The 14,317-nt window shown below is 40.1% G+C and overlaps 1 protein-coding gene across 10 annotated transcripts in view; it reads left to right on the top strand.

Moving 5' to 3' along the window:
* Positions 1-14,317, top strand: part of DNAH3 (dynein axonemal heavy chain 3) — a 171,600-nt gene that overhangs the window by 44,145 nt on the left and 113,138 nt on the right. For 7 of the 10 annotated variants that reach the window (XM_072836051.1, XM_072836052.1, XM_072836054.1 and 4 more), the window contains 4 exons: positions 2,663-2,816; positions 3,635-3,779; positions 9,700-9,911; positions 14,184-14,275. In XM_072836051.1, coding sequence (XP_072692152.1) covers positions 2,663-2,816; positions 3,635-3,779; positions 9,700-9,911; positions 14,184-14,275 — 603 coding nt within the window. Of the gene's footprint in view, positions 1-2,662; positions 2,817-3,634; positions 3,780-7,083; positions 7,236-9,699; positions 9,912-10,119; positions 12,402-14,183; positions 14,276-14,317 lie in introns of those variants that run through there. The other 3 variants (XM_072836058.1, XM_072836059.1, XM_072836060.1) reach the window with 3 other exon arrangements.

Genomic DNA, 14,317 nt, shown 5'->3' with positions numbered 1-14,317 from the left:
TGCCCGTCACCCATTCACCCCCACCTCCCGCCCTCCTCCCCTTCCACCACCCCTAGTTCGTTTCCCAGAGTTAGGAGTCTTTTTTTTAATAAATTAATTTTTTATTGGTGTTCAGTTTACCAACATACAGAATAACACCCAGTGCTCATCCCATCAAGTGCCCCCCTCAGTGCCCGTCACCCATTCACCCCCACCCCCCGCCCTCCTCCCATTCCACCACCCCTAGTTCGTTTCCCAGAGTTAGCAGTCTTTATGTTCTGTCTCCCTTTCTGATATTTCCCACACATTTCTTCTCCCTTCCCTTATATTCCCTTTCACTATTATTTATATTCCCCAAATGAATGAGAATATATGTTTGTCCTTCTCCGATTGACTTACTTCACTCAGCATAATACCCTCCAGTTCCATCCATGTTGAAGCAAATGGTGGGTATTTGTCGTTTCTAATGGCTGAGTAATATTCCATTGTATACATAAACCACATCTTCTTTATCCATTCATCTTTCGATGGACACCAAGGCTGCTTCCACAGTTTGGCTATTGTGGACATTGCTGCTATAAACATTGGGGTGCAGGTGTCCTGGCGTTTCATTGCATCTGAATCTTTGGGGTAAATCCCCAACAGTGCAATTGCTGGGTCGTAGGGCAGGTCTATTTTTAACTCTTTGAGGAACCTCCACACAGTTTTCCAGAGTGGCTGCACCAGTTCACATTCCCACCAACAGTGCAGGAGGGTTCCCTTTTCTCCGCATCCTCTCCAACATTTGTGATTTCCTGCCTTGTTAATGTCCCCCATTCTCACTGGTGTGAGGTGGTATCTCATTGTGGTTTTGATTTGTATTTCCCTGATGGCAAATGATGTAGAGCATTTTCTCATGTGCATGTTGGCCATGTCTGTGTCTTCCTCTGTGAGATTTCTCTTCATGTCTTTTGCCCATTTCATGATTGGATTGTTTGTTTCTTTGGTATTGAGTTTAAGAAGTTCTTTATAGATCTTGGAAACTAGCCCTTTATCTGATACGTCATCTGCAAATATCTTCTCCCATTCTGTAGGTTGTCTTTTAGTTTTGTTGACTGTATCCTTTGCTGTGCAAAAGCTTCTTATCTTGATGAAGTCCCAATAGTTCATTTTTGCTTTTGTTTCTTTTGCCTTCGTGGATGTATCTTGCAAGAAGTTACTGTGGCCGAGTTCAAAAAGGGTGTTGCCTGTGTTCTCCTCTAGGATTTTGATGGACTCTTGTCTCACATTTAGATCTTTCATCCATTTTGAGTTTATCTTTGTGTATGGTGAAAGAGAGTGGTCTAGTTTCATTCTTCTGCATGTGGATGTCCAATTTTCCCAGCACCATCTATTGAAGAGACTGTCTTTCTTCCAGTGGATAGTCTTTCCTCCTTTATCGAATATTAGTTGACCATAAAGTTCAGGGTCCACTTCTGGGTTCTCTATTCTGTTCCATTGATCTATGTGTCTGTTTTTGTGCCAGTACCACACTGTCTTGATGACCACAGCTTTGTAGTACAACCTGAAATCTGGCATTGTGATGCCCCCAGATATGGTTTTCTTTTGTAAAATTCCCCTGGCTATTTGGGGTCTTTTCTGATTCCACACAAATCTTAAAATAATTTATTCTAACTCTCTGAAGAAAGTCCATGGTATTTTGATAGGGATTGCTTTGTAGTACAACATTAAATCTGCCCCCAGCTCTGGTTTTCTTTTTTAATATTTCCCTGGCTATTTGGGGTCTTTTCTGATTCCACACAATCTTAAGATGATTTGTTCCAACTGAAGAAAGTCCATGGTAATTTGATAGGGATTGCATTAAATGTGTAAATTGCCCTGGGTAACATTGACATTTTCACAATATTAATTCTGCCAATCCATGAGCATGGAATATTTTTCCATCTCTTTGTGTCTTCCTCAATTTCTTTCAGAAGTGTTCTATAGTTTTTAGGGTATAGATCCTTTACCTCTTTGGTTAGGTTTATTCCTAGGTATCTTATGCTTTTGGGTACAATTGTAAATGGGATTGACTCCTTAATTTCTCTTTCTTCAGTCTCATTGTTAGTGTATAGGAATGCCATTGATTTCTGGGCATTGATTTTTGTAATCCATATGTTTCTTATCTAGGTTTCCCCAAACTAAAATAGAAGGATAGGGATCTTAATAGTATATATTACAAATGTCTCCCTGATGCCTAGAGCAGCCCTTCAAATGTATTTAGCCCTCAACAATAAGTATCTAATGGATGACTAAATAATACGTATATACACACATTTTAAATATGATGTGTGTATGGAATAGGTATATATAGAGTTCATATATATACACACATACATATTTACCTGTACAGGTAAACATCTGGAAATGTTTAACTGCCAATAGGGTCACAGCAGACATCTCTGGGAGGTAGGATAATAAGTTTTATATATATATATATATATATATATATATATATATAGGATAATAAATAGATAAATAAGGATATTATCTATATATAGAAAATATATATAAATATATATTATATATATGTGTAGGATAATATATATAAAATGCATTAGAAGATCACATTCTCCCCAGGCTTGAATATGGATGGGCAATTGCTGATACTTTGAAAATCAAAAGTGGAAAGTTCAAATGTGATGGGGCTGTCCTTTACTTTTAGGTGCTCAGAATTTGGGTCGAAACTTGAAGGCTACAACAAGGAACTGGAAGGGTTTAGGAAACGTGAAGTGATGACCACAGAAGAAATGAAGAACAATGTTGAAAAGCTTCACGAGCTTTCAAAGAACCTAGATCAAGCACTGGTGGAATTTGAGGTTTGGAGTCTTGGCGTCTGGGGCTGGAGACTTATGATTGTCCTGTCCTGTTGAGTCTGCTTCTCAGTTTTGTATTTTCTTAACATTACCTGTCAGGTGGATAGTATTGATTGGTGGATTGACCAGTTCATTCATTGGTGCTTTCAACTCTCTTTTTCTATACCCCTACATTATGGCAGCTTTTTTGTTAGTCATTGAGTACACAAAGAAACAATTACAGAAAAAAAAAAAAAAGAAACAATTACAGTAGAATAGTTGCTCACATACATTGAGTATTTATTATGTGCTTGACAATATACAAAGGGCTTCATATATGATATATCACTTAATACCCATAACAAACCTTTGGGGTAGGTACTGTTATCATCCCCATTTATCTCTATTTAAATAGGAGAACTAAGGCTTGGAGAGGCTAAATAAATTTCCCTGAAGGTCAACTAGTGAGTTCTTTAACCCTTAAAGCTCTTATTGTTGAGGTAAGTCAGCATAAAAAGGGGCAGCATCATGTAAACAGCTAACATACATATGAAAATTGTGAAAATGGGGAAATGGATATGGTAGAGTGGGATCAAAGATGATGGAGCAAGCAGCAATTTATCCTAGAGTTTCATCCAGCTAGATCTTAGCTGTCACAGCCCTCAGAGGTAGCAGAAGGACCTTCTTATTTGAGCCTATGTCTTATTTTCCTCTCTTACTCTCTGGATGAATGAACATCTTCCTCAACTTGTCTTTCAAAGCACTGAGAAATTTGCCATGGTGTCTTCTAGGGTTCAGAAAACCACCCACCCAATTAAACAGCATCCCCTTTTGCCCTGCAGTTGATCAATAAGGAGGAGGAACTGTTGGAAAAGGAGAAGAGTACCTTCCCTCTCCTGCAAGCCTTGATGATCAACAAAGTGCCTTATGAGCAGCTATGGCTGACGGCATATGAGTTTAGCATCAAGTCAGAGGAGTGGATGAATGGTACGCTTTGGGCTTAGTCTACTGGGACATGGTGGCTGATGGGGTAGTGGATCCAACCCAGCCAGTTCTAGAATAGGGTTTGGACTTCAGATTTAAGCTAGACTTTTCATCATATTGTTATACTCTGGATTAACACATCCACACAGTCAAATTTTTGTGATGTGATAATGATAGTAAATAGGAATTGAAGAGCCAGACCTGTCACCAGGGTAAAAATAGAAGAGGCAGCCAACCAGAGCCATGGATTGCAAAGAGGCAGATGGGGGGAAGAAGAAGATGGCATTTCCACCACTGTGCTGCTTTAAGAAAGCCCAGAGTGCCATAGACATCTGTAAACTACTACTTTTTCTCTAGATCCTGGAGGTTAGGGAGAAATGGAGGAGGTAGAGTCAACAGGACTTATCTGGACTTATCAGGATTGATCTGATATGGGGCAGGGGGCAGGGAGGGAGAGGGAAGAAACTGGGGGACTCCCAGATTATGAGCCCAGGCAATTTGGTGAATATTGCCATCACTAAACAAGAGAAGTAACAAATTTGCTGGGAAAAAAGACCCATCGGTTTGAATATACAGAGTTCAAGGTGTCTGCAGACACCCAAATGGGAATATTAATCAACAGTTGAATATATCAGCCTGAAGTTAAGTTATATGTCTGGGGGGGGGGTGATTTATATTGGGAAATAATTGATTGTAGATTACAATGAAAAGCCATGAATGATGTCACCTGGGGAGAGTGTACATAAGCAGAGGACAAACTCCAAGATCCTTAGAGCTGAGCCCACAGTTTGTTTCCATTGCTTCAATGTTAAATGACCACAACTGTGATGAACGTCTGTTGCCCGTTTAATAGATGCAACTATGATCATTTTCTTAGGAGAAGTTCCTGAAAGTGAAATAGCTAGATCAAAAGTCATGTGATAAAAATTATTAGGAGTTTATTTATTTTTTTGAAGTACCAACCCTTTTTTTTTTTCTTTAAGAATTTATTTATTCATGAGAGACACAGAGAGAGGGAGAGGCAGAGACACAGGCAGAGGCAGAAGCAGGCTCCATGCAGGAAGCCCAACGCAGGACTCAATCCTGGGTCTCCAGAATCCGGCCCTGGGCTGAAGGCAGCACTAAACCACTGAGCCACCAGGGCTGCCCTATTAGGAGTTTAAAAACTGTTTTTGTTGTTGTTGTTACTGTCTTCCAGAAAAGTTATGTTTTAAATTTTAAAAGTACCCTTCTAGCAGTACTAAGAGTGCCCATTCCTCACACCCTTAACAAATCTGGGAAATAATAGCTTTTAAAACTATTTTTGCCAATTTATTTATTTATTTATTTATTTATTTATTTGGCTGATTTAATATTTGAATTGGTATTTTTCTTTTTCACTTAAAATTTTTTCCTTTTTCACTGATGCTCTTAATTTTTCCATGTAATCAATCATATCTGGACAATTCTAATATTTTACCTTATTTGTATACCCCCTTTTTTATTCACTGTCTGTGTTGATTAGCACCTCCAAAATAAACAGTGCTAATAATGGGCCCCTTTGTCTTATTCCTAATTGTAATGGGAGCTTTTACAGAGTGTCACCTTTAAACATGATGCTTTTTGTTGGTTTGAGATACAAAATTTTTATGGTGTTAAGGAAATATTTATAGTTTACCGTCTTTTTATTGAAAAGATAAATTGTATTAAAATTTTTTTGCCTTTAAATCTTTATTTTTTTAAAAGATCTTATTTATTCATGAGAGACACACAGAGAGAGGCAGAGACATAGGCAGAGGGAGAAGCAGGCTCCCTGTGGGGAACCCAATGTGGGACTTGATCCCAGGGTTCCAAGGTCATGCCCTGAGCCAAAGGCAGATGCTCAACTACTGAGCTACCTAGGTGTCCCTAAATTTTTAATTTTAAATTCATAACAGCAGAAAGAACATTCTGGCATATAGTTCTAAATGTTAACACATATATAGATTCACCACAATCAGAAAGCAGAAGTTGGGCAGCCCGGGTGGCTCAGCAGTTTAGCGCCACCTTTGGCCCAGAGCAAGATCCTGGAGTCCCAAGATTGAGTCCCATGTTGGGCTCCCTGCATGGAGCCTGCTTCTCCCTCTGCCTGTGTCTCTGCCTCTCTCTGTGTCTCTCATGAATAAATAAATAAAATCTTAAAAAACAAAACAAGTTTCATCACTTCAATAAAATTTCTCATACTGCCCCCTTTGTAGTCACTCTACCACCAGCCAAAAGTCACACACTACCCCCAGCCAAAAGACCTGGCACTGTGGAGCTCTTCACTGTTACTATAGTTTTCTCTTTTTGAAATTGTTTTGTAAGTAGAATGATACAGTGTATAACCTTTTGAAAGTGCTTCTTTCACACTGCATACTACTTTGAGATTCATTCAAGTTATTAGTTATAACCATAGGTCCTTCCCTTTTATGCTTGGGGTAGTATTCTATTGCGTGGATATACCAGCTCATTTACCCCACTTACCCATTGGTAGATATTTGGGCTATTACCAGTTTCAGACTCTTATGAATAGCTGCTATAAACATTCATGCCTGCATTTTCATGTTGACATAAGTTTTCATTCCTCTGGGGTAAATGCTCAGGAGTAGATTGCTGGGCTATATTTAAGGTTTATATATAACTTTGTTTAAAAAAATGTCTCGGGCAGCCCCGGTGGCGCAGCGGTTTAGCGCCGCCTGCAGCTGAGGGCGTGATCCTGGAGACTTCGGATCGAGTCCCACATCAGGCTCTCTGCATGAAGCCTGCTTCTCCCTCTGCCTGTGTCTGTGCCTCTGTGTGTGTGTGTGTCTCTATGAAGAATAAATAAATAAAATCTTTAAAAAATAAAAATAAAAAAATAAAAAATGTCTTGTAGGACAGCCTGAGTGGCTCAGCAGTTTAGCGCCGCCCTCAGCCCAGGGCGCCATCCTGGAGACCCTAGATCGAGTCCCACGTCGGGCTCCCTGCGTGGAGCCTGTTTCTCCCACTGCCTATGTCTCTGCCTCTCTGTCTCTCTCATGAGTAAATAAATAAAATCTTTTTAAAAAAAATGTCTTGTAATAGGAAAGTATCCCTGATTCCTCTCTTCCATCTGTTGTATCATTTCTGTTATTCATTTCATCTGTATATAAACTGTAATCATCAAATATATTGTTGCTTTTATTATTTTGAACAAACTTAACTGTTAGATCAGCTAAGAATAGGGAAAATAAAAATATTTATTTTACCTTCACTTTTCCTTCTCTAATGCTCTTCCTTTCTTTATGTAAGTCTGAGTTTCTGACAAATCCTTTTCCTTCTTTTCAAGAACTTCTTGTAACAGGGGCACCTGAGTGGCTCAGTGGTTGAATGTCTGCCTTTGCTTCAGGTTATGATCTCAGGGTCCTGGGGATTGAGTCCTGCATCAGGCTCGCTGCAGGGAGCCTGCTTCTCCCTCTGCCTATGTTTCTGCCTCTCTGTATCTCTCATGAATAAATAAATAAAATCTTAAAAAAAAAAAAAAGAACTTCTTGTAACATTTATTGCAACATAGGTCTACTGGCAACAAATTCTCTCAATTTGTTTGTCTGAAAAAGTATTTTTTGTTCCTTCACTCTAGAAGGATAATTTCTCAGAATACAGAACTTTAAGGTTGGTGGGGTTTTTCTTCTCTCATTCCACTCTATTCTTGTTTGTATGGTTTCTGAGGAAAAAGGGAATGTAATGCTTATCTTTGCTCCCCTAAGGTATGGTGGTTCCCCTACCCTCTGGCTGTTTTAAAGTTTTTTCTTTAACTTTGATTTTCTACAGCTTGAATATATCTAAGTGTAGTTTTTGGCATTAATCCTGGATCTGTGGCTTGGTGGCTGACATTAATTTGGGGAATATTCTGTCTTATTCTTCAAATATTTTTTTCTGTTCCATTCTCTTCATTCTCCCTCTGTTATTTCCATTACTTGTGTGTCATATCTTTTGTAGTTATCCCACAGTTCTTAGCCATTCTGTTCCAATTTTTTCCCCATCTTTTTTTTTTTTTTTTAATTTTGGAAGTTTCTAATGATATATCCTTAAGCTCAAAGATTCTTTCATCTGTGTTCAGTCTACTAATGAACCTATCAGATGTCTTCCTATTTCTGTTACAACGTTTTTGCTCACTAGCAAAGATTTTGTTACTGCTGTACTTTATTTTTTTTAAGATTTATTTATTTGAGAGTGAGAGTGCAGGCGCACACACACACACACACACACACACACACACACACATATGAGCAGGGGGAGGGACAGAAAGAAGGGAGAGAATCCTCAAGCAGACTCCCCACTGAGCCCAATTCAGAGTTCCACAACCCCAAGGTCATGACCTGAGCTGAAATCAAGAATCCATTGCTCAGCTAACTGAGCCACCCAGGCGACCCACTTATTGCTATTCTTTAGATTTCTTGGATCATCTATATAAATAGTCATGTCATCTGGAAAACTAAGACATTTTATTTCTTGTTTTCCAGGCTGTATGCCTCCTATTTCTTTTTCATGCCTCGTTGTATTGTCAAGGACTTTAAGTATGATATAGATTAGGAATTGTTAGAGTGAAAATCCTTGCCTTGTTCCTCATCTTAGGGAAAAAGTATTACATATTTCACCATTAACTATTAGGGGTTTGGCTTGGTTTGGTTTGGTTTTTTAAAAGCACTTTAGTGAAGTATGAGTGACATGTAAAAAGCTGTACAAAGTTCCAATAGAGAGTCTAATGGTAGTATAGGTTTTTCATAAATGCCCCTTATTGAGCTGAGTAAGCTCTTTCCTATTCCTAGTTGGTTTAGAGGTTTTTATCATGAATGGATACTGAATTTTGTCGAATGCTTTTTCCACATCAATTGATATTATCATGTGATTTTCCTTTTTTAGACTGCAAATATAGTTTATTATATTGTCTGATTTTTCAAATATTAAACCAGCCTTACATTCCCATGAAAACCCCTGATGGACATGATATATTATTACTTTTATATATTCCCTGGATACTGCATACATTTCTTCTTTTCAAAAAGTTTTAATTTTTGACTACTCACCTCAAAAATGTCTGGCTGATTAAGCATGTAAAATTAATAAAGCTTTATTTAGTCTCAGTAGTCATGAAAGAAAAATACTTCTGAGTAAATTTGCAACATCATGATGCAAGATTTAATACCTGTTTGAAATGTCCAAGGGGAAGAAAGCAGCAGCATGGAAGGATTTTGACTGAATGTGAAACCCAAATGCTATAGGTTCCCTATGAAGAAAAGTCTTGGAGCATGTTTTTAAAAATGAGAGGTCATTCTTTGTTTATAAAAAATCTTAAGATAATTTCAAACTTACATAAAAATTGCCAGAGCTGTCATCCCCCAATTGTCAATATTTCACAGCATTTGTGGAACACCTTTACTGCCTCTATAATAGTATCCACACCACTATTAACAATCAATTCCTTTTTATAAGATTTTTTATTTTATTTATTCATGAGAGACAGAGAGAGGCAGAGACATAGGCAGGGAGCCCAATGCGGGACTTGATCCCTGGACCTGGATCATGCCCTGAACCAAAGGCAAACGCTCAACCACTGAGCCACCCAGGCATCCCAACAGTCAGTTCCTTAACTGCACTTGCATTACACTCCAGACATTGTATTAGCCACTTAGCTCACTTAATGTTCACAATCACATTCCAGAGTGTCCATTATTACCCCTGTATCATAGGTGATACTGTTGAGGGTTTAGAAGGGTTCAAGAAAACATGCTCAGGGTTTCATTAGCTAAGGAGATGTTTCAGTTCCAGATCCAACTCCAAGCCTGTGCCTGTTCCAATATCCATACTCACAGGCACAATTCTTATTGCACAGAGTTAGAAGTGTACGTGACTAATAACCACTCGATGGTCTGACCCTTCCCTCACCCCATGTTTTCTATTTCAGGACCCCTCTTTTTGCTGAATGCTGAGGAGATTGCAGAGGAAATAGGGAATATGTGGAGAACAATATATAAATTGACCAAGACCCTAGCTGATGTACCTGCACCCAGGCGGTTAGCAGAGAATGTGAAAGTCAAGATTGATAAATTCAAGCAGCACATCCCTATCCTCAGCATTTCCTGCAACCCAGGAATGAAAGACCGGCACTGGCAGCAGGTTCCTGTCACTCTCCACCCCTCGCCAGCCCAATCCATACCCAATGCATACCTGGTCTTGGTAGCCCTTTAGAAGGCAGGAACCAATCAATACTGGGTCCAGCGTCTGCTTTCTGAAAGGGAGAATCTACTTGAGGCTAAAGCAGCAGTAATGGGGGGGAAAATCTTTTATTTTTTTATTTTTTTAAAAGATTTTATTTATTTATTAGAGAGAGAAAGAGGCAGAGACACAGGCAGAGGGAGAAGCAGGCTCCATGCAGGAAGCCTGATGTGGGACTTGATCCCAGGACTCCAGGATCATGCCGCAGGCCGAAGGCAAGTGCTAAACCGCTGAGCCACCCAGGGATCCCAGGGAAAATCTTTTAAAGGAAGGAAAGGGGCAGAATGAACAGGTTGACCCTTTTCTTTGGCGACCCTACTGCTGATATTTAAGTACTGCTCTAGCCAATGACCACAAAGCCTCTCCTTGTCTCCTTCCCTAAGCAAATGGCTGCTCAGGGTCCTACAGGGTGATAAGAGCATTGAATTACATTGGGAAGGCCTTGATTTGTCCCTTGACCTAGGACACACAAAAGAGAAAGCCACACCTTTTCTGCCTCCTGACAATGCCAGATGGTTCCTGCTTGGGCTGACCAGACTGTAGAGCCCCGTTGTCCAACAGGCTATGTTCAGAAATAACATTTCACTCTTCTTTCAGCCCTTTGAGTCTATAAATGAGAATAATAAATATTCTCCCTAAAAATAGTTGGGACTTTTATAAGCAACCAAGTGTGAGGGTGATAAGTGTGGTGTGAACACTAAGCAGAAAAAAGAAAACTCACTGTGTTTCTAAAATAATCATCACATTCAAGGGCTAGCAATGGCCTTGAAACGTCCTCTACCCAGGAGTTGCTCTGTGTGGAGGTGGAAATGAGACTGGCTCTCCATAGGCAGATTTCTCTATGATTCGGCCTGGAATTCCTCTCTGGGAACCATGCACAAGACTGAGGACAAGCCTCTGGAAGGACTCACTCTGAAAGCACATCCATTACCTTTCAGAGAATGAAGTCTGAGCTAGAAGCATTTTGATCTCTCTGGGAATATAGAGATCTTGATATATCAGAAATTCCAGAGTTTTCTGTAAAGAGGAACTGCTTTTATTTCCCAGAAAGCCTTGAAATTCAACATCTAAGCAAAGGGTGTAAAGGAGGACAGGCGAGAAGTCATCTGAGTAGACTTCTGGTCTTGTACTGCCCTAGCAGAGGGGTCCGCACAGGGGCAGCTACCCCCAATTATAGGTGCTCATAGGGTGCCACTCCCCATGGACCTAGCCCAACTAGAGCTTTGACCCATTTGGAGGGCTGGGGAGGTTGGGTAAACAAATCGCCTTTGATAGTGCTATCTCTCCATAAGGTGGCACTATGGAAAGTACCCTTGTCAATGGCATTTAAACAACCCTCCCAGGAGACTCAGGATATCTCCTCTACTTGGTGCTCTCCCTGTGATGATGCTGTTCTCATATGTGGGTACTTTAAAAAGCCCAACCAATCCTAGACATTCATAATTCTCATTTACAGATCACTTAGGTGGACAGATTGGAAAAAAATTACTTTGAATTAAAAGAAAAAAAACAAAAAAATAAGAATTAAAAGAACAATATCAGTAATAGCTCAAACATATTGAATACCAACTCTGAACTAGGTGCTGTTATATATTTTGTGTGGATTCCCTCATTTTATCTTCCCTACAGCCCTTTGAAGTAGGGAATATCATTGTCTCCAGATAAGAAAACTGAGGCTTAGAGTAAATTGTCACATGGCTAGTAAACCGTGAGAGAGGGAGTTGGAATCTAGGTCTGTGACTAGGGGAAATGGGGTGAGAAATACCAGATCAGAGGGGATAATAGCCATAGGTAAGAGTGGAGTATAGCCCCAAGAAGGTGGCTCCTGAGTAACGAGCCCCTAAAGCAGAAACCCAGTGGCCTAAACAGTTAAAAGTGAGCTCAGAAAGGAGAGAGGCCACCAGATACACACAGTGCCCCTCCCACCTAGAGCCCCTTCCTGCCTACACTGTAAGTCAAACCACAAACCACCCCAGTGATAGCTGCCAGCCTGGGAAAGCCGTTCTCTGCCCTAATGCCTAATTCAGGAGATCAATTTTCTGGCTCTCGCAGGGAACTCTGAAGGTTAAACCACCTCTAGCTCTAAAGGGTACAGGATGGATCTTCTGGAGACATGGGGTGTGGGGTGGTTGTGCTGTGGTTTCTGACCATTTCCCAGAACTTAAGCAGGAAGGGCTGGTCCTTGGGTTTGGGGCCCTGATACCAGCAAAGAGGTTGCTACTGTGGTTTAAAACAAGTCGTAACAGGGTGACATTTGACCACCTGATGCGCACCAAAGATCGCCCTCTAGGACATTGCTGCCCAATGAAAATAATACAAGCCATATGTCTAATTTTAAAGTTTCTTGTAGCCACATTAAAAAACAAAAACAGGTGAAATAAATTTTATGAATATATTTTATTTAACCAAATAAAATATTTAACCAAACATTCAAAATATTTTTCAATAAGTAGTCAATGTAAAAATGTTAATGTAATCTCTCACATTACATTTGTCATACTAAGTCCTTGAATATGATGTGCTTTTACACTTAGAGCACATCTCAGTTTGGGCTTGTCACATTTCAAGTTTTCAAATAGCCACAAGAAGTTAGTGGCTCCATATTGGACAGGGCAGCTGTAGGCTCTTAGAATTAGGAAACCAAATGCTTTGTTAGTCTCTGTAATCAACAAAAGCAATCTGAAAAAAAAAAAAAAAAACCTACTAATCTCTGAGTCTTTTCTATGGGCCAAGCACTATGCCAAGTGCTTTACATAGTTATTAGCATTTAATCCTAGAGAGAGTATGTGTTCTAAGCTGTACTTTCAGGTATTAGGGAATAAATCGAAGTCCAGGGTCACCAGGAACAGTTGTGCAGATTGTGTACTCCATAACTCTAGGGAATGTGGTTTTGGGGAACTACAGTGTGAATTGTACTTTTTTAGAGTTATGTAGTGTATAACCTTCACAACTGTACATGGAAGACCTGAGAGACTCACTAGATGTGATGGAGAAGAGCTTTGTAGGGAGAACTGGGTCCAAGTCCCAATTCTGCCATTTATTAGCTGGATGGTCTTGGCCAAGGTACATATTTCCTTTGTCTCAGTTTCCTTATATGTACAAGAGGAATAATAATACATTAGTAACTTCCTCATCATTATTGGAGGAATGAAATAAGTGCATAAAGGTCTTAAAACACTGCCTACTTCATAGAAGCCCTCAATAAATGTTAATTACTTCTATGATTTCCATTATCTTAGTGGACCTCCAAGTATCCTCAGGCCATGACTGGTAAGCCATTTGAATTAGCTGTTTCATTCATGTTTTCACTCTGTAGATATTTACTGATGCCCACTAAATGCCATGCTTCAGGGACACATGGCTAAATAAGACATCCCATAGTCCTCCTAGGGCTGGACAGAGATTGGGCAATAGGTGAGGTTTCTCAGAGTCTCATTCTCTTTCAGGTCCTCCTACTCCTCTAGAGCATGTTTGCTCAGTCCTTGAGAAAACTGCTCAAAGCCATCAGAGACTTCACATACGAACTTCTTCAGGGATATTTTCACTTAAAAGACAAGCCTGGGTAGTATTTACACCAAAGGAATGGGCCCAAATGCTAACCGTTCCAACAAGTTAGCACACTGGGGTGGAAAGGAAAATATTTGGGCAAAGGGGGTTTCTTCCTCCTTCCCAGCATCCTCAGATCACAGAATTGGGGGTTCTGCATATCCTGTATACTCAGGACTTTCTCCTTTTACTCAGCAGACCCTTATTGCAGCTTCTGTCATAGACCAGGCTTTGCACTAGGCCCTGGAGCACAAAAACAAACCAGATCTGGTTCCATCTCCCAGAGTGCTCACAAGTTGGCACTGTGCCCAGCGCTGGTGAGCAGTGATCCCCAATAAACCAGAGAGGAAGCAGTGTGCCTCCTAGGCCGCCTCCCACATTATTAGACTCGCACCATCCAATTTGATAGCCATTAGCTAAACAGCTATTTAAATCAAGTAAAACTAAATAAAAATCAGAACTCAAATCCTCAGACACACTGGCCACATTTCCAGGACTCAATGGGCACAGGTGACTAGCAGCTACTGTAAGGGACAGCACAGAGGAGAACGTTTCCATCATCATGGAAAGTCTACTGGCCAGTGCCACCTTGAACAATATGCATTTGTTTTCCTCTCTTTTCTGCAGATCAGTGAGATTGCCGGCTATGAAATAAAGCCCACAGAAACAACTTGCCTCTCAAATATGCTGGAATACGGGTTCAGCAAATTCATTGACAAGTAAGACTCCTTTTCCCCTTCAGGAAGCTCTTCAGTCAAAGT

This window comes from Canis lupus, chromosome 8 (genome assembly GCF_048164855.1).
Source record: "Canis lupus baileyi chromosome 8, mCanLup2.hap1, whole genome shotgun sequence".
Taxonomy (NCBI): Eukaryota; Metazoa; Chordata; class Mammalia; order Carnivora; family Canidae; genus Canis; species Canis lupus.
Note: the sequence above shows the minus strand (reverse complement) of the source record. Positions and strands in the feature narration are given on the sequence as shown.